The sequence below is a fragment of the Xiphophorus couchianus genome, chromosome 16 (assembly GCF_001444195.1).
Source record: "Xiphophorus couchianus chromosome 16, X_couchianus-1.0, whole genome shotgun sequence".
Lineage (NCBI taxonomy): Eukaryota > Metazoa > Chordata > Actinopteri > Cyprinodontiformes > Poeciliidae > Xiphophorus > Xiphophorus couchianus.
In genome coordinates this window covers 18723768-18748107 of record NC_040243.1, presented here as the reverse complement: position 1 = coordinate 18748107, position 24340 = coordinate 18723768, and the positions used below count along the sequence as shown (strand labels likewise).

Sequence of the window (24340 nt, the reverse complement as noted above, 5' to 3'; positions counted from 1 at the left end):
CTAAGCACTTTGGTAGTTGTCTTTTGCAGCGGCCACCGTGTATGAAACGGGATAACAAACAAAACTTGCATTTTAATTTTCTGCTGATGTACTCCTTCACTGTATATTGGGTTATTATTGTTTTTCATGGGAAGAAATGTATTAAAATCTGTAGTACATTGCAATAAAACATGTTTAACCTTTGATGGAACACATAGCACACAGAGTGTATTCAGCTGTGTCTGTCATATTATCAGACAAACCATATATCATATGAATGTTTAAAACATGAAAAAATGTTAAAACATTTTTGAATGTTTAGAAGTGATTTCTATATAATTTTTTTCATAATAGTATGCTCAAGATTTCAATCCTCCATTTGTTGCACACTTTTAGGAATAGCGTAACATGACAAATGAGCAGATTTGCATTGCACATTTGAAGCTGTATGTTGTGTTATTAGGAGAAGTTCTGGTTTTGCCACTTCTAACCTCTAAAATGCGCAAACATCATTACTTTGTAACTTCTGCCTGTCAAGAGGAAATGTCAAGTAAGTTCCTTTCATTTAAAAAAATGATGCTGTGTGGTTGATGGTTGGCTCAACCACATTTATTTTCATTTTCATACAATTGTATCACTTACAGTACGGGTCCCTTAGCTCTTAGTTTTTTTTCTTTAGTGGAAAACAAAGTGGAAATAGACTTGTTTTTCTATTTTAAAGATTATTTCTGTTAATATTAAGCAGCTGAAGTAAATATTGTGAAGTACAGGAACCTCCAGACTGGTCAAAAAGTCATATTCTAAACTCGGTGCTCTTTGTGTGTGAGTTTCTACTCCTTGATATTTGATAAGGGTTATTCTCGAAGCGTGAGAACCTGTGCTCACTCCATGTTTTCACAAGCTAACACGCTTCATTTCTTCCAGATCACATGGTGTCCTGTTAGTCTGTTTCACTTCCCATTTTCTGTGTAATCCTGCACAGAAAAATGAGAAAGTAATCAAAGCCTGATTTATTTTTAACCTGTTCTTATTTGATTGTTCATGCTCACTCTGTTCAGCCACTTACTCCTGACCTATGAACCACTCAGGATATTTTTCTGCACGACAACAAATTAAAAAAACAAAAAAAGCAAGTCACTTTGAAATCCAAAAAATATAGGAGCAAGGAAAGTTAATAGAAGTTTCTGAGTTTATTAACTCAGACAAACTCATTGTTTGCCACAGTTTTAAAGCTCCCAACCTTCCTAAAAACTATTAGCTAGAAGAGTGATCTAAAAAATTAAATGGGTTGTGATTTCTTTATCAGGTCCTGCTGAATATCTTGGATTGATTTTGTTCTTCTTTTAGTTCCTATTAGTAAATAGGTTAGCCTTAATCCTTATTTACACTTGAACGCTTTCCTCAGTTTGAAGTCCAGAAAAATAACACGTCAGACAGATTTAAATTTAAAGTAATCTTTTAATTTTTACCAACATATTTCTTTAAAATGTAAGTAATATTAACGTTTTTGTTGAAGTCCAGAATTTGCTTCCAGTCTCAAAGACTTTTTTAGCTCACCACCAAAGATTATTTGTAAAAGAAACCAAAACAAAACATTGAAAACATGCAAACAAAAGTTGCTCATCAAATACAAGAGGAATTTAATTGCTTTGAAACTAACAAATATATTTCTATTAATGATTAAGAGGGGTGTAAATTATTTACACCATGTCTTTTTGCTAATAAAATGCAATAAAAACGCAAAAAAAATTCTTCAACAAAAAGGTGTACATTTTTACATTATTATAAGTAACTACACGGGAAATTAATATTTCTGAATTTGTTGAGTTAAAATAAATAAATAAATCAACATTTCCGTTTTGGGCGGAGTTAGTTTTCCCTCGATGGGCGGAGTTTTGGTCACGTGACCAGGCAGCGTCCAGCTGGGTAATCATGGCGGCTGTCTCTGGACGTGAACGGCAGATGTAGCGTTTTTTCTCCGTAAACGATGTCGTTTGAACCACGCGCCGGACTTTGATCCAGAGGGCGGAGGGACGGCAGCCCCACATGAAGAAGAGGAGGACGGACGCTCCCCTCCGAGGCGGCCGTAACATGAAGGCTCTGCAGGCTCCTCGGACACTGTGATTCCCGAGGAGGGCTTTTGTCAGCCAAGGCGCTGGATGGTATTTTTTATTTTTTGTCGAGTTGTTCATTTGTATTTTTAATTAGCGGAGTTCGTCTTGCAGATGTTGAGTTAATTTGGAGATTAGAATAGGTTCTTTGGAGCAGCTTTCACCTCATTGGAGGTTTTACTACAGTGTGATGATGGCCAGTCTGAATGGACTCTCTCCCTGCTGTCCACACACAGCTTTTCTATGACTGTTTGTGCTTCTGCTGCTTCCCATGCCTCCCTCAGTAATAACACTATGATAGGCTCCCCAGATGTGGTAGCTTTCACTAAAGAGGATGAATATGGGCAGACAACTCAAGACCCTTTGGGTCTCCCTGAGGAGTTCTCCATACCCCTCTACCCGCTGGCAGACTCCAATCCCTGGGCCAAAACCTCCTACGCCAAGTTCACCAAAGACTTCATCCTCATCTCGGAGTTCTCAGAGCAGGTGGGCCCCCAGCCTCTCCTCACCATCCCAGGTGATCCCAAAGTCTGTGGCACCTTCGACCTCAACTACTTCTCCCTGCGGATCATGTCCGTGGACTACCAGGCCTCCTTCGTGGGGCATCCGCCTGGCAGCGGCTACCCGAGGCTCAGCTTTGTGGAGGACTCCAGGGTTGTCCTGGGAGACTCGAAGGAGGGAGCGTTCGCATACGTCCATCACTTCACCCTGTACGACCTGGAGGCGAGGGGCTTCGTGCGGCCGTTCTGCATGGCGTATGTAGCAGCAGACGAGAAGAAAATCATGCTCCAGTTTCAGGAGCTGTCCCTCCGCTTCTCGCAGGCCTCGGAGTGTCTGAAGGCCGGCAACAGAAGAGCATTCGCCAAGGAACTCCAGAGGAAGCTCCAGGACCTGGAGTAAGAGCTTTATTTCAAATTTTACTTGTAAAAGTCTTGTTCAAAGGTCTAAATTGGATTTTTAGATGAGGTCAAAGGGTCAGAGCAACCAGTGATGAGGGTTTCTTTGTGTCATATCAGTGAGATTAGGGGTAGTCAGTTGCTCGGCCACCTCAGATTCTCCTGAAACTTTGTAGCAGTGACCTCTGCAAGCTAAATCCATCTTACCTGAATTTATAACATTTGCACCATTTATCACCTTGTCAAAGTTTTATAATAAATCTCACAGCTTGGAAAGAGAAACAATTCCACTTTCTGACACATCTTATGACATAAATCCGTCTCTTGAGTCTTCAGTTTTCAGGAGACGTTTAAATGTACTTTCTGAACGCAGTAAACACAGGTGAAAAAGTTGTAGATTTTTGTACTAATGCCTGAAATTCAGGATTTGTCTAAAACTTTCAAATAGATTTGAAAGCAATTAGGAGATATATATGTAATAAACTGTCTTTTAGCTCATCATTATTGTGAGAATATGATGGAAACATCACCAATTCCCAACACCATAATGTTAGTATAAATCAAAGTTATGGCCAACTAAAGTTGACACAGGTAAAAAAATAAATTAGATTATCTACTTGTCCGCCATCTAATCTACGTACCCTTATATAGCTGTTTTGGTTTTCAAAGCTCTTAACTGGGTTTTACAACAACACTTGTCCTGCTATCTGTGTTGTACGTGTTTAATAATTTATTTCTAGAGGCGTACTCGTCTTGGCACATTCAGCTACGGAACATTTACAAAAACTCCCATCTTGTTTAGCCGTGGAGCTTTGCACAAGTTGAAGTTAACCAGGCTGATCCTAGTTCTGTTGTGAATTTTTATTATTCTTGCTGGAAACAGAGAATTTTGTTGGTTGGCCAAGTGTAAAATCACAAAACTCACCAAATTCTGGAGCATTTCCCAGTTTTTTTTTTAATATCCAAGCTTCAATTTCGTTCACATCGTGTTGATTACAGGCGTCAGCTGGTTCAGGATTGACTCGCTGTTTGGTCCGCTTATGAATATGAGCCTGAATTTTTGAGAATTGTTGCCATTAGGTGGTCTATTTCTTTTTAATTTACACTAACTTTAGTAATCTTTCTTCTGAGGTTTTCTGTGAGGATATAACAGTAATGATGTGCTTTCTCTACAAGGTTTTAAGATGAAGTGAATACCTACAAAAACAAAAACACGTTCCGTTGTCGTCTTTGTTCAAACAAAAAAAAAAAATAGGCAAAAATCCAGAAGCGGTAAAGCAAATACAACGCTGCATATTCACAAGTGTCTCCATGACGAGCACAGGTTTCAGCTGCCTTTCATCGCCAGCCTACTAGTTTTTAATCTGTAGAGGTGCATCAACACAATGTAGAAAAGGAAGGGTCGATGGAGTTACTTGGCAGAAGCAGTTATTGCAGCACTAATCTGCAAAAGGCTATTAGGTAATTTCCAAACAATGGAGTCCATCATTATTGATCCCTGAAAGATTATTCGCATGCGGAAAACATTCCACAATGCCACATATCAGCTCCCAGGGTTAGAGGTTGAGGTTGGGTAATTAAAGAAACTGTAAAAAAAAAAAAAAAACAATCTGTAAATGAGATAAGCAAATCTTGTCTCTAAGATAACTCTCTAAGCCTGTAGATATGAGACAGACTACTTATATGTACTTTACTGAAAACCACTCAGTTATGAACTATTAGAGTTCACATTAGAATGATAAGTATGAGTTAATATGGCTGGTAAGGAAGGGCTGCAGAAAGACTGCTAAAAAATTAACTGCACCACTGCTTAGATGTCCAAAGTTTCATTTTTAAACGAACCACAAAACTTCCTGACCAATGTTCGCTGAACAAACACAACCAAAGCAGACCAGTCGGATCATGATGGCCCGTGTTAAATGGCGAAAACCCAAACTCATACCAACTGTCAGAATCGAGCTTTATTTGCCAAGTATGTTCACACATACAAAGAATTTGTCCTTGCTTACAGAAGCTCACAGTGCACAGAGTGACAGTACACCCAGTAGACACAGATACATCCTAACACAGATATACACACAAAACTTTACATACTTGTAAACCTTTATAGAAATCTAAAATACAAATGTATAAACAAATAAATAATCAATGTCAAACACGGGGATAGCAGGGTGATGATACGGGGTTATCGCCACAGGATCTGGGCACCATCCTTGCACTGAGATGACCAAGCCTTCCTGTGTACACCAAAGCCCGATTGTTAGTTTGTAGGATAAGATGTTATGTTCAAAAGGTATAACCAACTTACTGAAGGTTGATTATACCTTTTGCAGGCATAACCAACAATCAGTCAGCAGACTACCACTGGTATTTTTAGAACCGTGCCATTCCATGCCTATCACTGCATCTGTTTTGTTCTGCTCAGGTACACCCACTCTGTGCTGCAGCGGGAGGAGGGCCTGCAGAGAGAGGCGGGGCCTCAGTGTGTTTACTCTGCCCATGCTGTAGAAAAGGCCAATGAGCTGGCGAACGTGGAGAAGAGCATTTACGAGCACAGAGACCTGCTGAAGCAGATCAGTGCCTACCATTGGCGACCACGACGGGATCCGCACGCCGTCTCGTGCCAGAAGTGCATGACCGAGTGCTTGAGAGAGTGCGAGGAGCTGTTGGACAAATACGCCAAGCTGGCAAATCCCCGTGGTTACAGCCAAAGGGTCCCCAAAGGAGAAGGCGACGAGATTCAATCTGATGATAACAGAGGGGAAGAAGAGGTGGATGATGATGAGGGTAATAAACGCAGGCCATCATACACGCCACAGCTGATCAAAGCCAAGTCTGCAAAGTGTTTTGACAAACGCCTGAAGACCTTGCAAGAACTGTGTGAGGAGAATTTCTACGAGGCCACCGTAGAGCTTCTGAAGGAGACGGAGAGGAGTTTCCGCGGCGACCTGTGTTACCTCTACACTCGCTGCCTGGACAAGGCGCTGCGCAGGAAGCAGAAAATGGTCAACTTCCTGTTTGAGGCAGATCTCATTGATGACGTTCAGGATGAAGCCAAGACACTGAGACCATTCTGCGCTGTGAATCATGCCATAGACAACTACATGCACTTAAATCCACCTCATATTGTCCTGGGGTCAGAGGCTCTTGAGCTTGATGGATTAAAACCTCAAGGTCCGCTAGGCCTGGCTTGTGAAGCCGCCACTACTCAGGAGCTTGGACTTCTGGGAAGCCATCTGGAGTCCTCTCCCTCAGACCAGACCTTGGAGACACAGGGGAGCTCAGAAGGGACCAAAGAAAGCTTCAGCAGCGATAAAAGTGGAACAGATCAAACTGAGAAGCAAGAGAGTCTTGCAAGTATAAATACAGAAGGTCCTGATCCGGACTCTGACTTGACACCAGAACCTGACCAAAACACCTACCCAGAGAGGGAAAGCAGTAGTGAGGACATGGAGACCACTGCTGGGGAGGATGACTGTGGTACTGAACAAGACCAGACCCCCATGTCTTTGCTGGAAGTCGTGTCCGAACTGGAGGCCAGAAAGGATGACGAGTGTGAGGTGGGAACGCACTCGGAGCTACTGGTTCCCATGGAGACAGCTTGCTGTAGGGCCCAAGAGGGTTTCCTCTATGAGGCAGCTGACCCTGACGCTGTGCCGTGCCTGAGTCCAAACTCTACCCTGAACCCCTCTAAGGTTCTGGTGGTCAACCAGGAGCCCCACGCCCTTCACCCCATCCAGGATGAGTACAGAGTGGGTTCCCCGTGCTCAGAAGGTCCACCAGCAGGGCTGGAGCTTCCCGTGGGCGTCTTTGGAGATGCAGCTTCACGTAGCTCCATAGAGGACGGGTCGGACTGTACCATGAGTGCTTCCACGGGCTCCGACCGGGCCGCCTCGCCGCTCGGCTACGGGGGGTCGGTGACCCTCCGTCAGAGAAAAAAAGCCGGGCAAGGTGCTTTGAGGTTCGTGCGCCAGTACTCCTTTGCAATGCAAGCCCTGTGGTGTCTGCTGAGCGGCAGGACGCTGGTGGTGCTCGGGGCGGACGAGGGGAGAGTCCGCCGCCTCGTGTCTGCTCTGGCGCTCTTCGTACCCAACCCAGGCAAGAGTGGAGAGAGGGTCCAACCCTGGCTGTCCTGTCCCTTCACCCTCATCGACCTTCACAGGTGGAAACTTATTGGGCTGCAAAGGTAAGAATCACTGCAGTATCAAATCACATCTTAACCTTTTTACGGATTTTTAGTATTTTAAGATGTACAGTGCCTTGTAAAATATTTATAAACAAGGAACTTTTACACATTTTGTCACTTTTCAACTTGATATAAAATAAAATGGAATATAACTGTGCAGTGAAAGGAATACGATGCATGGTTTTCATATTGTTTGCTAATAACAATTAGCAATAACAATAACAATGCTAATAACAATTAGCAATAATTGTAAATAGGGCATGAATTTGTATCCAGAGCCTTTTATTATACTTCCCAAAGGACCCACTACAACAAATTGCCTTCAGAAGTCAACCAATCCATAGTTAAACTACCCCTTTTGTGTGTTTTTACTCTTGTTATGGAAGAGTGGCAAGAAGAAATTCCTTACTGAAGAAATCCTGTCTTCAGTTTCCCCCAACAAACACAAAACAGGGAACGCAGGGAAGAAAACACCTGTGTGCAAAACACAACATGTGGTGGAAAACTACTGCACTTCACTCTAAGCACCACTTCCACTATGACAATGTTTTCCAAAGTGGATTCCACCAGGGGGCGCTGGGGAGGCCTCAAAAAGCTGCAGGGGAAAATGAGGGAAAAAAAATCTAATACATTTCATTCATTTTTTAATAATAAAAATCAAATCTGTTTTTCAATCATTACAAAATAAATGTTTAAATAACTTATTGAAATGCTGCTTGCCATGCTCATCTTTCTGATTGGTTGCTAGTCAGATTTATCCAGCTGCTCAGCTCCTCACGCTAGCATAGCAACCATGAAACAGAGCCCTGCTGTGGAGCTCACTGCTGCCAAAAACCCCCTAACAACTCATGGCCAACTAAAATCAGAAGGTATGAGACAGCATTATGCTAAACAAATATAATAATTAATGAATGGTAAATAGTGAAGCAAAGACAAATAATTTGCTAAAACGTTTAGAACAGATTCTAAAGTTTGTTTCCACATTTTGTAGCGTTGTCTGTTGGTTTTCAAAGGGGCCTCTGCCAAGAAGCTAATGCTGTTTGTGGGAAAGTTTGGCAAACACATGCACTGTGCACTAATATCATAAGGACAGCGTCATGCTGCCGGGAATTGAATTCTCCAGCAGGGATGAAGAGGATAAAAAAAACCTAGTAGAGACTGAGGAAGGCGTTCGCCCTCCAGCACGACAGTGCAATCTGCAATTCTGCAATTCAAATAGTAGAAAAGCGAAGATTGAAGTGCTGGGAAGGCCTCGTCAAAATCCAGCCTAAACTCAATTGTGAATCTGAGCTTGACTTGTTTTTGCAAAGATTTGGCTAAAAAAGCTCAATTTGTCTAAATTTACCACATGCAGATCCATTCGAATACACTGAGGTCTGTGGAAATATGTGAGAAAATGTGAAAATATTCAATGGCTATAAAATCTTTTTATGGCAACATTTGCTGCAGAACATGAAACAAAAGCAGTCACGAGTTACCTGAAAGAGAACTTGAATTTTTGAGGGCTTTGCAAGTGTTAAATCTGAAGCCGATGACATCATCATCTCGCTTCAATCACACCTTACGCCACACTTACTCATCTGCTCTGACTCAGCCCTCGGTGACTCACGCCGACAGTCCTGCGGCTTTTCATGCACATCTGTCCAGGAACGTTTCTTTTCTACTCTTTCTGCAAACGGAACCTCGACGTTTTGAGCAGAAGAAGAGGATCCTGTGTGTAAAGTTTGTTGCATCCATTTAATTTTGATTTCTGTAAGAAATTTTATCAGAATTCTAATTGTTTTAGTGTTTTTTGTGTGCATAAGCTTTAAAGTACACATCACGCTATAAAAAAACTGCTAGTTTTGGTAACTTAGTGTGAAAAGAGTTCAAGGATAACCTTCAGACACCCGGGGCTCCGGGACACAAAACAGAAGAGGGGGAGGGATAAAGATGTTGGAAAGACAAAGAAAAGTTTTTCAAAATGGTTGAAAGACAGTTGAGTAGGTAAGTAATGTCAGTGTATCAACAAGAGAGTTGTAAATATTCAGGTTAGCTTAAGCTAGGCTACAATGACAGGCGGTTGTTGTTGTCTCCGCCCCATATTGAACCAATATGGGACGCGATTTATTCCGTATTGCTATAAATGTCTGATAGACACACCTATCACACACATCTCAACAATGAGTGTAATAATAATGACCAAAACAAAACACGGGAAATATTAAGGTCAGCTAAATTGTCGTTGCGGGACCTAAATAGACCCCCCCCATCCACCCCACAAACTGACGACGGGTTATTATTATTATTATTTTTTTTAAAAGAATGATAGAAAACTTGCTACCAAAAAGCCTCAGACCTGCAGCCCACAGGCGGTTCTAGACACAGACTAACAGAAGTGGCTCTTTGGCTCAAATATATTAAATGATGAAATATTGCACAGTTTTTTGTTTCTTTTTTTTTTTTATTGCCCCGTAGGCAGCAACTTATTCACATATATGTACATTTATTATTATTGATACTTTAATGAAAAATGAGTTGTACAAGTTTATGTGGTTGAGGAGGGGGGAAGATCACTATCAGCTCTAAATTGATGACTTTTACTCCCATGATGATTAAATGCAGTGTTAAATTGTAGATGTGATTGTCGTTTCCTCCCTCAGGGTTGCTTCTCCCGCCGGCTCCAGCGCCCTCTACTCTCTGTCCCGCTACAGCCGCTACATCTCCATCCTGGACGCCGACATGAAGACCCTGCGTTGCCCTCAGTACCGCGGCCAGCTCCTCGCCAACATGGCCGACCACCGCACCTACATCCGCCGCGGCTCCACCTACTTCCTCCACCTGCAGAGCGCGCTCTGCCGCCTGGCAGCCAAGGCGTTCCTGCTCACCTTCACGCACCACCTCCACCTGCCGGTCAGCCCCACGGAGGGGCCCGCGGCGGTGGAGGCCCGGCGGCGGGGCTTCCTGCAGGAGCAGCTGGGGCTGGACGAGGAGGACGGCCAGATCCTGCTCTACCTCAGCCGGCTCATCGCTCAGCGGTACCTGCAGCCCGCTAACAGCGACTACTGCGCAGCTATACCCTGTTTTAGTTTTAACTACGTCACCAGCGTTTTATATAAAATCTGATTCCGCGAGGGGAAGGGCGGAGCTGGATCCTTTCCAACACCTCACAGTGGAAATCACCGCTGATACTTTGGGTTCATTCGGACCAGGAGTGATCTAAATAAGGTCAAAATCTCTGCACTGATTAGTTTTTCTCCATGTTAATCTCTGTCTGCCTCACTGTGCATCTCTGTGATCTCACACCTTCCTCTGGTGGTAGAGAAACCAGAGCTGAATGTCTCTACCGACTCTTAACACTTCCATATTGGAGCAGATGAACACTGGCGAATACATGTTGAAGCAAAAACAAAACTGGCAAAGAACTGTAGCGTCTAGTTCGACTGCCTATGTCTTTATGGGGCACCTGTTGCAAAGTTACATGTAGGGCAAAAAATTTACGGCAATAATTTGGCCTATTTAGCCTGTCATAGATTTAAAAAATGTGGTTGTTCCTTTTTCAAAGTCAATATTTTCACCATGTTATTCCTACATTTATAAATGTCAGGTTAAAACTAAATATATTGTTCACAAACTAGTTCACAAACTAAATGTTTAGCTTTCAAGTTAAATATTTAGCTGCGAAGCTAAAAATTTGGTTCGATTTAGCTATTTAGCTAACTAAATATTTAGTGCCAAATTAAGTAATAAGCTTTGAAGCTAAATATCTAGCTTCAAACAAAAATATTTATTTTCCAAACTAAACATTTAATTTTCAAGCAAAATATTTATTTTCCAAACTAAATATCTAGCAATAAAGTTAAGTACATAGTTATTTAGCCAGCTAAATATTTGCTATATTGCCAGCTTACTGATATTTAATCTAAAAGTTAAATATTTAGATATTTAGCCAGCTAAATATTTGCTATATTGCTAGCTTGCTAACTAGATATTATTTTGAAGGTTAAATGTTTAGTTTGGCTCCAGCTTAAATATTTAATGTGGAACTCTGACATTTTTAAGTATATGAATAACATGGTGCAAATATGACTTTGAAAAATGAGCGCCCAATGTTTTATTTATGACAAGCTAAGTAAAAGGAATAAAATGCTGCAAATTTTTTGCCCTGTAACTTCCCAAACGGCGGCGCATATGTGTTGACAGCTTTTATACCCTCCGCACTACATGTAAACATGTTTTTCAGCACCGCAGCGCCACGTATGCTGGCATTTTCTGTTGACCGAGAGCAGACGCTGTGTTCGTGAAACGGGGCAGCTGGTTTTAGAAACTAGCCCTTCTCTTTGGAACCATCCATCTGTCCCTTATTCTATGATTTTTAAATTCACTTGCCAACATTTCTTTTTCTGTTTTTTTTTTTACAGCCCACATTCCTTCAGAAACGGACAAGCGTCCATTTTGTTACAAACGGCAACACGTTGTACGACCGTTTCTACGTAAATTTAAGCTTTTGATTTCAGGGTTACGATGTCCGAGGTGGTGGAGAACTGAATCCTGTCGGTCAGGAGAAACGTTACCGATCAAATAGTTGTGACCATTTTCTTGACTATTAAACAGGAGAATTTTAAGCTATTTAATCTAAATGTATTGAATTTCACTGTTGTCTTAAAGTTGTGAGAGTGACGTGTTGTCAGCATGACAGTCTTGTGTCAGAGTGATCACTGTGTTGATAATATTTAATTTTTGTTACAATACGGTTTACTGAAAGCAATTACTCTTTAAATGCTCTTAACAATAAACTTTTATTTCTTGTGCCAACAGAAGTTTAATTCAGGACACCTGCTTGACTTTATTAACTACAGATGCACCGATCAGGCTTTTACTGGCTAATACCGATTTTTGGTTTTCTTTCAAATCAGCTGTTTGTAATTTTTTCTTTTCTTTTTTTTTTGCATTTCCTTTGTTAAAGAGGGAAAATATGTGCTGCAGGTTATTTGATTTGAAATCTGCCAGAAAATGAAGGAGTAACCCAGTTTTATCCTGATTAAATTCATATTGGTGCATCTTAATAAATGAGAATATCAGCCAGTCACATATTTAATAAAAAATGTAAAACAGTAATTTTTCTTAGGTTTTTATGGCTGTTGATTTTGATGATTATGGCTTTAAAACCCCCAAATACGACTTCTCTCAAAATTTTTGATGTCACATCAGACCAACAAAAATATAGTTATTTTGTATGTACATATACAAATGCTCAGCCTACTTTAAAATGTCCTTTTTAAATGCACCAATTTAGATGGAGTTCTTTCTGCGTGAATTACTGCATCATTGCGCCGGCTGCTTTCACTTTGGACTTGAGCCTTGACATCTGCAGCAGATTTTTCCACATGTGCTTTTCCCTGTTGCTTTTGCACATGTTTTTAATTTAGTCAGTTTTTCCTTCCACTCAACTTTCCACCAAAGTCCATGGTTATAGGGTTCTGTGGGACGTATCTTCAATGACTATCAGGTCAACATTTTGAAGGTCACAATGTGACATTTCCTCAATATTTTATGCTATATATAAAATATATTTTTAATTATCCGCTACAAGCCACAATCATCAAAATAAACAGGGGAAAAGAGTTTAAAATTTGAATTTTTTTGCTCCATTTTACCGCCTCCTAGAATTGGATACATTTAACTTTTCAAGGATATTCTAATTTATTGAGTCATGTTATTTCCATAATGCTAATCATTTGTGATTTAAAAAAAAAAAAGATTAAACTTAATAAGGCGAGGTTTTAGTATTATTATTTTTAGTGCGTTGGATCTGCTGATCACTGAGCCCTGCCGGGGGGAGATTCCAATCTCTGGCCAATTAATTAATGCATCTCCTGGTGGCCCACTGCAGGATAAACGCTCACAGTTTAGGATTTAACTTTTAAAAGTGGCTTATCTTTGCGTTTTGTGCCGTCTGTGATTCTGTGGGGTGGTAACTACATGACTGCATGGTCAGAGTTTAAAGTTTAAAGGTCACTACAAGCAAGGCTTTGGACTACTACTTAAGTGGATCGGTGCAGCATGTGATGAAGAGATACGCCTGATGTATTGGGTTTTGTCCTAGTCATGCAAAAAAAAAAATAAATAAACAACCTACAAAGAACAAAACAAAAAAAAACTAGCACACCCTGAATGTAATCTGAGAAGCCATGCCGATGTGTCCTTACGTTGCTGTATTATGTCTGCTTTTTGTATCTCATCAAACTGCAGGTTCAGCCCTGAGAGGAATTTGAATTTGAATAAAGCATGATGTGAACGTCGTCCTGTTTGCCTTTGTGTTTGTTTTTGTTTTTTTTGGCTGCTGCTGCTCGGTGTGTGCGTGCGCGTGTGTTTGTTTCTAATACCTTGTGGGGATCATTTTCCTGACACATACGACGTTGTGGGGACCCACTGTTCCTTGTGGGAACCGAAGCCTGGTCTCCACAAGGGGAAACACTGTTCTGGGGTCAGGGGTCAGATTTAGGACTAAGGTGTGAATTGAGTTTTGGTTAAGGGTTAGGGTAAGGTTTAGGCTGTAGAAATGAATGGAAGTCAATGGAAAGTCCCCACAAAGATAGCCACTCAAACATGTGTGTGTGTGTTCAGATGAAACTTCCCCTCCAGTAAAACTAACAACAGCCTCGTGTGTGTGCGACTTTCTCCTCAGCGATGACGGATGTGCGAGCATCTGAGGTGCCATGAATAATAAATGCTCATCATCTGCGAAACACTTCTAATTGCCCTGCGGGAGCAGCGGATGTGAAGGTGTTTTGATGTGAAAACAAGTCGGCAACAATATGATCCGTCCTCACAGCGCGCTGCTGCGCTAAGGAGGCGTGTGGGCGACTCGGTGCGCAGCGGCTTGCGATTTAAACTACAGTTTGCCTCAGTAGTTAATGGCCAAAAACCGAATCTTCCACTCTGATTTATGAGCGATGAGAAGGAGGAGATGCTGGTTCGGGTTTTAATCGATCGGTGATGCTAAGAGGAGGAGTTGATGCACTTTCATCTCAACTTCCCTGCAGGTTTTATATCGATCATGTAAATGGTTCGAAGTCAGACTGTGTATGGAAGCCATTTTAAACTAAATGTCACCACCACATGATGAACAGAAGTCACTTTTATGTCCCTTTACGCTGCCTAGACACCAAACTCTTATGTTTTGTCAGTTTTTCTCCTGGCTTTCTGAGAGCTTCAGAGTTTATTCAGGATACAGATTGTTTTTTAGTGTTTGCTTTTCAGTCCACTTTCAGATTATAATTACTCTTTTAATTCAGTAGTGTCCTTAGAATCCGGGACATCAAGATCATAAATATCATCAAAGAGCTGGTTGTGCCAGAATGTATCAAATAAAACTACCTGTTAAGAAAGTATTAAATGATCCTAAGAATAATATTTAACATGTTTTACATTGTTGTAGTTTCCCCTTATACAAATAAAGTCGGATTTGATTTGATATGCAGTGATTTAGACCCAGCTTTTCCCACTTTTTCTCAAATACAATCCCCCCCCCCGGTAAAATACTAAAATAACAAAAACAGTGACAACAGAATTTGATGAATGCTCGTATTTATTTTTACATTATTTCACAGATTGCTCTAATCAGGAAAAAAAGTCTAGACACGCCCCTGCCCACAAACCCTCAGTTACACTGTAAGTAGCTGTTGTGGTAAATTATGGGTCACGTAGTGCGGTACTGGCAGCCCGTTAATAATAAATATATGAACTTATCTCCCGGCCCTGATGTAGTCTGTGACGTCACTGAGACAGATCAACACACAGTGCAGACCTGTGAATTGGAAAGAAAAAATTATATTTGGTTTTCCATTATTTTTAGCAAACAAAACCTGAAATATTTGATCTTTGTTTGTATTTAGTCCTTGATACGGCAGAAAACGTTTATTTGAACAGAGTCAATAGCATCGATTTTTCCCACCAAACTGTTGAAAAAAAAAAAACAAAGTGAAATTTTCACTAATTAAAAAAAAGGAAGAAAAAAAAGGACAGCAAAATTAGTCTTAAAACTAAATACTTAACAGAAGCTATTTATCTCTTAATAACCACATTTTTTTATTTTCATTTTAGTTTGGCAGCAGATAGCACCAGTAAAAAACATTTAAACATTTATGAAACTGGGCTAATAAATAAGAAAGTTTTTATAAACAATCAAACAAGGCCTCCTTTCTTGTAACCTAAAATAAATCTGAAATGATCTACAGATACTTTTTTACACAGAAATCAGGCCATTAACATCTTGTGCATTTAGTTTGTACAATAGAATTGTTTTTACATTTTTCATAAGAAAAGAGATAAATGTTTTTGTGGCCCCCACCTATTTTTTAACGAACTTTGTGGCCCCCTTGTTGGGAAAGGTTCAGACATCCATGTTTTAAACTAAACACTGCCTCCTCTTGTTTAGCTGAAGAACTACATTTATAGTTTCATGTTTATTGGGACATTTTGACTCTAGTTTTATTCCAGTTATACGCTAATAAACCTATGAATTATTTAGCTGTGACACCATCATGTGTATGCAGATGACCTGGTGGTCTTCTGCCCAAATAGTTCTGGGTTACATCAACCAATTACTATATGTAGCGAAGTTACATATTATTATTATTAGTTGATATACATACATATAGAAGGTTTTGATGTCTTTACACATCATATTCAGTAAGGAAGCAGGAAGACCCAACCTGGACCGAACTTGTTTGTTTTTCTTGTGGCCTAATAAACTACAGCATCAACAGTAAAAGAATAAATATTTAAAACACCTGATTAATTTCAATTAATGAAGATTGAAACTCTGCCTTGTTGAAATGCTCTACGTTTCTCACTTCTGATTATTTTAATATGCTTAAATAACAGCTAAAATCATCAATTGTGATAAAATGCCAACAAAGAGCACAAAACAACAGGACATGGCTGAAATGTTTTATTTAAAAATCATACTATAGTAATGACAGACATCAGGATTTCCATCCAAAAATAACGAAAAAACCCCAAAAAAAACGTACTTCAATCTACATTAAATGAAAATCAACGCGTGAGAACCGACCTTCACAGCGAGCATGGCTATCTGGAATGACAGGTCTGACTCAGAAACAGTCCATAACTTTCAAGAATAAAAAGCACAAACAGGAAAAACTGATAATAAAAAAAAGAAAAAAAAGCCCTCGGTCGCTGTGTTCTCCCATCGCCTTTAAACACAGAACATTGATCCCACGTAAGGGCAGCTGACGGTGAAGGTAGCGATGCGTTTCTGACGCAGATGAAATAATAATGATAATAAAATTTTTTTAAAAATTACTCCATGCTCGTATTGTGAAAACCGGACGAGTCCTCGAGGCAAACGTACGCGCCGCTCAGCCGGAGCATCCTCTGCATCCACAGTGAGTGCACTCGATGATCCTTCCCTGCAGAACACAGACCGTCTTAACATCGGGCCGGACCGCTCTCTGTAGCGCACACACACACACACACACACACACACACAAACACACAGTAACATGACTTTGTCAGACTTACAACTTCCAGCTTGCTCTTGGGGACTCTGCAGATGCAGTTAGTTCCAAAGTTGGTGTCTCGGGTTTGGATGCAGCGCAGGCAGCACAGGTTCTCGTAGCCCTGCTTCTTCCACTTGGCTATCAGGTTCTTGTCTGCGTATCCTTCCTTTATGCAGTAGTCGTATAACTCTGCCACAAAACAAACAATTGAAAAAACGAATTAATTAATGAAAGATATATTTGATAAACTGAGTCGTTCTGGTTCATGTGCAGAGAAACCAACACATTTATCTTACAGAGGGTTCCTGCCCATCTTTATGTCGGCATTTTATTGCTTTCCGCACCCGTTTTCAATTCTAAATATAAAATTTCATATTCTTGAAAGAGTCAGGCTTCAAATATGACTGAATAAATGTGTGGATAAGCAGATTTGTGCATGGATGAAAAATCTAATGGGTGGAAACACTGGATGGGTAATCCAAGGGATAGCAAGTGGGTAGATGAAAGGTTGGATGAATTGACAAATTGATCAATAAACACAAATGGATGGATGAATAATTAAAACTGACATATGCATGGATTAATGGGGAAGCGAATAGGTAACAGTATGGAAAACACATCTAGAAATTACAGCAGGAACTCTGACTTGAAGTTATAGTTTTAAAGTTTACAGACACACTTAAAACCACTAAAGCGGTCAAAAAAGGAGAGCGAAACAACAATGAGATTATAGTGTTAAGCATCTCTGTACCTCTGCTGATGGCTTTTCTTTTGTAGAAGAGATCGTAGATGTACCGACTGCGCTGATGGTGCAGCCTGAAGATCGGCCAAAGGGACTCCACCTTCCGCTTCCCCTCATGAGGGTCTGTTTCAGCTGGGACACAGAGAGCAGATGAAGAAAATAAGTATGAAGATATTTGGATACATTATCCAGACACTGTAAATTAACCAAAAGTACAGCAAAGTAATTGCTGGAATAAAAGGAAAAATACTGGAACCTGCTTGGTAAAATATGCTGGATTTTTTTTTAAGCCAAGCTGTAACAACTTGGCATCAAATTATTTCTTTAGATCTTTGAAAACAAAATCTTATCATTCCTATTTGACTTGGTTCCCTTCACAAACCACTTCTCAGTGTTTTACTGTTAGGAAACCTCCCTGAAATCCACATATTCTCATAGAGGGGTATTTAATAGAAAAACATAGTAAAAAGAGAAACAAACAAATACAGATGGACGTACTAAATAGATAATAAATAGATAATTCAGCATGGGAATGTGCCCTTTGAGATTTCAATTGGAGATATAAAGGGCATTTTAAATGAAATTGATTGTTCTTATTCTTATTAGATGTCTGGTCAGAGACGTTATGCCTTATGTGACGTCACTAGAGGCATGCGTGCTGTACTTTGTGTTTTGGAGGACAGTTTTTTATCTTTATCAAATAACAATTTATTTAATAAAAAGAACACTATGAAGTGTTTGTTCTATAGTTGACAAAGTACATCTACGGAGAGTAGACAATTTTTAGAGACCGATATTATTGGCAGCTTTAATGTTAGAAGCTCATGTTGGCAGTTCTTTCCAAATATACTGCAAGACTATCTTAATCTGAATACCCAAGGCACACTACTAAAACATTAGGTGGGAGGTAACATAAAAATCATACACTCAGGTAAAGATATTTCATTACGCTTTATCTCAATGGCTTCCTGGATCCTATTCTCCTGCTATTTCGTTCGTTAAACATCCGTATGAAAACGGACCTACCCTCTCTCATTTTCTGATCCAGCTCATCCAAAGTGGGCTCAATGAGCTCCCATCCATCTGGAGGTGGCTTTCTGCTCCTCTTTACTTTGGGCATTTTGACCGTTTTGAACAAAACTAAAGCAAAACAGAAGCTTATGGTGTTTTCGATCTTCAAGTATCAGCTCCGAGCCCGTGTCAGGCGCGCAATTTTTACGTAATCTCGGGAACTGATGACGACATCTCTAAGTTAAGAATAACATATTTCCCTATAGCTGGAGGCTACCAATTTTAATATAATCTTTTATCAATAACATTTTAGAGTTTATTTAAACCTGTGTTTTGTCCGTGAATACGTTTGTACGATAACGCAAACTTAAGGTTTGATTTCTTTCCTGGCCTATTGCATCACTTTAGCGCTCCTGTAAATTGCCGTACAGTAAAATACGCAAGTCATCATATTTGTTTTTACACACAAAAATATGTAATTTTATTTATATTAAAATTATGTGCGACCTTTCTGTTTGTTTTATGGCAACAAAAATTGCCTTCTGTATCTTTACAAAATTCTTGGACAAAACATTTTCCGTCAGGCAGATGGTTCAGCCCCAAAGAGCTGCTTCAGCTCTTCGCCTCTTAGTTTAGCCAGCTGTCAGTTTGTGCTGTTGCCTTAACATTTATGTTTTTTGTTAGTATTTTCCTCTTAGATAAGTTGTGACAGCGACGTAGTTTTACAAAATGCCAAAAGGAGGTGAGAACAGTGCCTACACATGTTACGTTGGTTTTGAAACCTGTTTTTGTTCACCTTTTGTGCTCGTCCAGAAGGGAAAACGATACCAGCGACGCGCTGTTTTAGTACACCCACCGGTGTCCCGTTTAACTGCTCTTTTAATTTAGCTTCAAATGGAGACGTAGCTATTAAAAGATGTTTTACGGTTTCCTTTGTCTTATATTAGTCGTCTGTTCACTGTTAGGCTCTTCAGATGTATACAATGTATTCAGCTGTGTGTGAGACGAATGATGTAATGTTTCGTTTTGTTTCAGGCAAAAAAGGTGGCCACAAAGGTCGCATGCGCACGTACACAAGCCCCGAGGAGATAGATGCTCAGATGAAAGCAGAAAAGGAGAGGAAAAAGGTAGGTTTAAGAGGGTACACCAGATTATTACTTATTCACACACACTGTGAGCTCTGTATTTCTAATCACACAACGTAACAATAATTTCCCTCCCCTGAAGTAAACTATCATTAGTTGTTTCTAAATACTTTTTTTTTAAAACGAGCACGTTTAATTTAGTATTTATTTCTAACAAGGATTTAAAACACATTAAGGAGCCAAGTATGGGTATAATGTGTCATCTGCAGCATGACCAAAAGGTCCTTGTTTTATCTATTCAAACATGAAAAAACTTGAATATTCAGCATATTATTAATGTCAAAATGATCAAATTGAATTGGAAAAGAAAGAAAAATAAGCTGTATTGCAGTCATGAGCCCAACTCTAAAGGACAAAGAATGCGTTCTTAATTAACCTTTCATATCTCTAAATGTTTAATATTTCCTCTATTTGAGTCTTTACTGTTTAGAAATATAACTGACTGCTACATTTGTGAAAAACGTAGCAGACAGATGAGTCAGAACTCACAGAGCTTAAAAGTGACACAAAGACGCCCACAAGAATCCTGCAAACTTCCGCCTTGGGCGTATTCACATGTACATTTCTATTGCTAACAACAATAGAAAAAACTGATGAGTGGTATTTCTTTTTACCCTAATAAATAATCAACAGCAAAAACAGCTGAGGGTGACATAACTGCATCAAAAAATACTTGATATTGGTATGATCATGATCACCAGTGTGGGGCATTTTGAGTTGTGTCTTGTGTTCTTAACCTGGTTCTTTTTGTAACATGCTAATGAGTGTATCCTACCTCTGCTTTATGTTGTTTTCATGTCACAGCATGAACAAGAGGAGGAAGGGGAAGAAGGAGCATCTCCTAAAGACACAGCAGAAGAGAAGCTACCGGGATCTGACTCAGAGGACAGCGACGACGACGATTCCCTGGTATTGCATTGTCTCCCTTCCACCATCCACACACAGTTTAAAGTATCAGCTAATCGTACTGTATTCAGGTTTGGTTCAAGGCATTTATAAAACTGCGTGACCAAAGATAACTTATGGAGTTCCTCAGGGCACCATCTTAGAGTAGCTTTACTTCGAAAATTACATGCGAAATATCTATGTTTCTGACCATATGGTGGCGACATAAACCTCTACATTTGTGTCGACAGCCCTTAGCAGCGTCTTTAGAATATCGGTGAGTATCTGGGGGAGAATTTTATGAAGCTTAATGCAGATAAAAAGCAGAAGTCAGATATTTTCTTCTAAATATGACATGTTGGGGGGTCAGAGAGGCTAAAAACTTGAGATATTCTGGGAACTGAGGTGAAGTCATGAAATCATTTAATCCTCAGTTCAGGACTACTTTATAATTTTAATTTTCTTAAGATCTTAATTCCTTATTTCTTTCAAATATTTACATCTTAATTATATTCTTGTAAGTTAATTCTTGTAATTTTCCCCTTGATTTGTTTATTTCTGTAGAGAAAGAGAGCCGGAGTGGAGGGATTGATAGAAATCGAGAATCCCAACAGAGTGGCTCAGAAGTCTAAGAAGGTGACACAGATTGAACTGGATGAACCGAAGCAATTATCAAGGAGAGAGAGGTTTGTGATTTCTGGCTCTTTCCCTGTCAACAAAAAGGATTTTTACATAACATCCACAATGGCATATTTCCACTCACGGACTTGGTAAAGCACGTTGTTAGCATATTTTGACAAGTATCTCCACAAAAATGCCGCATCTTCCACCTTCAGCAGTTTGTGATTTGGTGTTGTTCAATGCAAAAAAAAGTTACACAAAAAAAGAAACATTTAAATGCTGAAGTTATATAATCCCATTCATAAATATCGAGTGTTGGATTTTCTCATAAACAGAGAAGAGATTGAGAAGCAGAAAGCGAAGGAGCGGTACATGAAGATGCACCTGGCCGGGAAGACGGACCAGGCCAAAGCAGACCTCGCCCGCCTTGCCATCATCAGGAAACAAAGAGAGGAGGCAGCAAAAAAGAAAGAAGAAGAGAAAAAAGGTAAGCCTTTTTTTTTTTGGTATAACTTACAGTCAAGTATTATAAGGTCACAAAACACAGTTTAAATCTAATTGTAGTGAAAAACATTAAACAATACTTGTTAAGTAATACCAGCTTGTTTTATCTGTACACAAGGTAGTGCAGTCGAATGTTAATGAAAAGTTTTTTGGTGTACAATGAGTAAATTAGCTAAACCTCTGGGACAGTGGCTGATTTTCAGACCTTTACGGCCGTAGATAAAATCGGTTTCACATGTAAATATCGGCCAGTCGCGATAATCCAAAATTTAGGAAATCGGGTCTGATTGACCGGAGAACCCTGGTAAGAACACTTTCCAAAGATCCAACAGAGGATGTGGACTCCATTTTATTACGGTTACTATTGATACATTTGTTTCAAAACAGATTTTTAGCATTGCAAAAATTTTTTTGCCACACCTGCTGGTTTACATGCAATGCTGTAGCATCTAAAACGTCTGGCAAGCATGTTGCCTTATCAACGTTTTCTCCAGATCTTACAAGGAATTGTCTCTAAGAGCCGATACTTTGTAGTGAATCCGAAGAACCGCCTCTTTTCCTTTGGCTGCTCAGCTCTCACTCTCAGTGGCTCCGCCCTCCTTTTGGCAGAGCTTCGTTTTGATTGGTAGCCAATCACATGTAAGCATGTGGGACTATACAATTATGGGAAAACAAAGTGTTTGCAGTGTTCATTTGTTTTTGTGTTAAATAAAAAAAGTTTTATTACAATTTTACACAAAAACAAGAATGCTTGCTTTCATAACAGAACAAATAAATAAAATTAAAAACACTGAATGCAAAGGGATTTGTTAAAATTTAAAATATTTATATTTGCCAACTTAATCTAAAATATGAGGCAGCAGAAGATGATAAATTAAGTCGTTTGGAAGCCAAAAGATAGCCGACCATCTGAAAAGAGCCTCACTGACAGCTTTCTACTCCGCCACTGTGTACATGTCCTATCCTCTAGATCTGATTGTCTATCTTTACCCTTTTCTCCTACAGCAAAAGAAGCAGCGGTGGCGGCGGCAGCAGCAGCCAGAGGGGTGAACTCCCTCTCTCTGAAATGATGCCGAGTCTTTATCAGACGGCTTTTTCACTCATTCATGGACTGGCGCAATATACATTTGACTATTTTTAACGGAAGATCATTGAAGAGTATTTGACGACACTGTCACTATGAACAGTTGTAAAAATGATTGAGGAGACGAGGGGATTGGGCGTATTTGGCATGGAGTAACGGCGCGAACTCCCTCCTGGGGATAAAAGCTACAAATGAGAATACATTGATCTTCACGTGCACTTGGAATGAACCCCTCAATGTTAATCACGGTATACTTATCATTGTACAATTCCAACTTTGCTAAGTGAGCTTTGCCACTATGTCTTGTTTTTCTTTTTTTTTTTTTGGATCTTACATTGTATATAACTGACTCATTAAAACAAATTTAAGATGAATTATATGAAACCGGTCAAAGCGTGTCTATTCATGGTTTGCTTGTTCATCAGCGAACACTGTGTTGTCAGCCTGCAGCGTTGTTCCCAGCTTCAGACTGGAATCAGACCTGATCTGGTTTAAAACCGTCTTTCCCAGCCTGAGGTGCGAGAGTCTGTGTCGGAGCTCCTGATAGGAAAATAGGATGAGTCAATATCGTAAGCGTTTACTTTGGAACAATATAATCTATGAAGGACTGCACATCTGTATGCTGAGTTTTGTTTTAAAACTATTAAATTGATAAAAGTGTCACTTTTCTTATCTATGGGAAAATGTGGGTATATTTTGGGGTACAATGTAATGACTTTACCCTAAAATATACTCAAATGTTTAATGAATAGATGTTTCAGGGATTTTTGAAAAGTCCTGGTGAATGAAAATCGGCTTTTGTTCTGCCAAGAAAAACCGTAGTCTCAGGTTCAGAAGTAGCTTAAGATTAGCGATGCGACAGGTTTAGCACATGTCCTTCATAAATCTGTGTGCTGGCTCTTGAAGCTCAATGTGTTCAATTCACACATTGAGAAACTCTCTCAAAACTCTTACAAAGGTTTTCCTTCTCAGTGCTCTATTATACATCCTACAGCGTTTCCTGTTTTCTGTTTCTACTGCACTTTTCCCTTCCACTAAATTTCCCATATGCTTTGATACTTCTCTCTCTGAACAGTATACAGTGTTAACTTATTTACATAAAACATTATTCTCCCATAAACAAACTTCCATGTGCATTTTACATTATGCAATGGAACAGGAGTTATTTTGAGTACTACTTTTTGTCACCAAATTCATGTTTGACATGATTACGCATTTTAATTTATGTTTTGATGCGCTTTTCCTATACGTTTTGTGATTTTACCTGTGAAATAAAAGTTTAGGTTTTTTTTACTGTAGGGTTTTGGAACTATATCTAGACTGTATTTAAGAACACAGAATGGATTTCAAGAAGATCTGTCAACATTAAAAACTGAAAATGTTTTTAATGTTGATAAGATAAGTCACTTATCTGCCTCTTGTGACGTCACCTACGTAAATCCACAAAAAGCAAAATAACAGGTATTTTTCCTTCTTTGAGCTCTATAAAACTCTTGTAGTTTGTGAAACTCCGCTTCATGACGCTACTCTCCTTGTATTGTTAGGGCACACGTGTTGATGGAAAAAAAAAAAAATCACACCACCACCTGACAGTATCTTTAAAATTGCGAAACGACATGCTTTTTGCTAAAATAGATTACAGCCAGTGAGAGCCGACGGTGGCAGTAACG

The 24340-nt window shown here is 39.6% G+C and overlaps 3 protein-coding genes across 3 annotated transcripts; 2 read left to right on the top strand and 1 right to left on the bottom strand.

The window, feature by feature from the left end:
• Positions 1-1764: 1764 nt before the first annotated feature.
• smcr8a (Smith-Magenis syndrome chromosome region, candidate 8a) lies at positions 1765-13453 on the top strand. The gene is made up of 3 exons (XM_028042705.1): positions 1765-2986; positions 5412-7172; positions 9815-13453. The coding sequence occupies exons 1-3, from the start codon at positions 2334-2336 to the stop codon at positions 10275-10277; spliced, it is 2877 nt and encodes a 958-aa protein (XP_027898506.1). The 5' UTR covers positions 1765-2333; the 3' UTR covers positions 10278-13453.
• Positions 13454-16092: 2639 nt separating this feature from the next.
• On the bottom strand, positions 16093-18652 carry bud31 (BUD31 spliceosome associated protein). Its single transcript, XM_028042704.1, has 4 exons — positions 18447-18652; positions 17430-17552; positions 16701-16867; positions 16093-16588 (listed from the first exon to the last, which is right to left on the bottom strand). Exons 1-4 carry the CDS (start codon positions 18538-18540, stop codon positions 16538-16540), a joined length of 435 nt encoding a protein of 144 aa, XP_027898505.1. The 5' UTR covers positions 18541-18652; the 3' UTR covers positions 16093-16537.
• A 367-nt stretch (positions 18653-19019) lies between these two features.
• On the top strand, positions 19020-23285 carry pdap1b (pdgfa associated protein 1b). The gene is made up of 6 exons (XM_028042703.1): positions 19020-19173; positions 19467-19558; positions 20381-20485; positions 21026-21147; positions 21418-21569; positions 22592-23285. The coding sequence occupies exons 1-6, from the start codon at positions 19161-19163 to the stop codon at positions 22654-22656; spliced, it is 549 nt and encodes a 182-aa protein (XP_027898504.1). The 5' UTR covers positions 19020-19160; the 3' UTR covers positions 22657-23285.
• The last annotated feature ends 1055 nt before the right edge of the window (positions 23286-24340 follow it).

Excerpts from the sequence above, each read along its gene's own strand:
- smcr8a (XM_028042705.1), top strand. The coding sequence starts at position 2,334 with ATGACTGTTTGTGCTTCTGCTGCTTCCCATGCCTCCCTCAGTAATAAC. Across the intron at positions 2,987-5,411 it reads AGGAAGCTCCAGGACCTGGA|GTACACCCACTCTGTGCTGC; the intron begins GTAAGAGCTTTA and ends TGTTCTGCTCAG. Across the intron at positions 7,173-9,814 it reads AAACTTATTGGGCTGCAAAG|GGTTGCTTCTCCCGCCGGCT; the intron begins GTAAGAATCACT and ends TTCCTCCCTCAG.
- bud31 (XM_028042704.1), bottom strand. The coding sequence starts at position 18,540 with ATGCCCAAAGTAAAGAGGAGCAGAAAGCCACCTCCAGATGGATGGGAG. Across the intron at positions 17,553-18,446 it reads GGATCAGAAAATGAGAGAGG|CTGAAACAGACCCTCATGAG; the intron begins GTAGGTCCGTTT and ends TCTGTGTCCCAG. Across the intron at positions 16,868-17,429 it reads AAGAAAAGCCATCAGCAGAG|AGTTATACGACTACTGCATA; the intron begins GTACAGAGATGC and ends GTTTTGTGGCAG.
- pdap1b (XM_028042703.1), top strand. Across the intron at positions 19,559-20,380 it reads CAGAAAAGGAGAGGAAAAAG|CATGAACAAGAGGAGGAAGG; the intron begins GTAGGTTTAAGA and ends TTCATGTCACAG. Across the intron at positions 20,486-21,025 it reads GCGACGACGACGATTCCCTG|AGAAAGAGAGCCGGAGTGGA; the intron begins GTATTGCATTGT and ends TTATTTCTGTAG.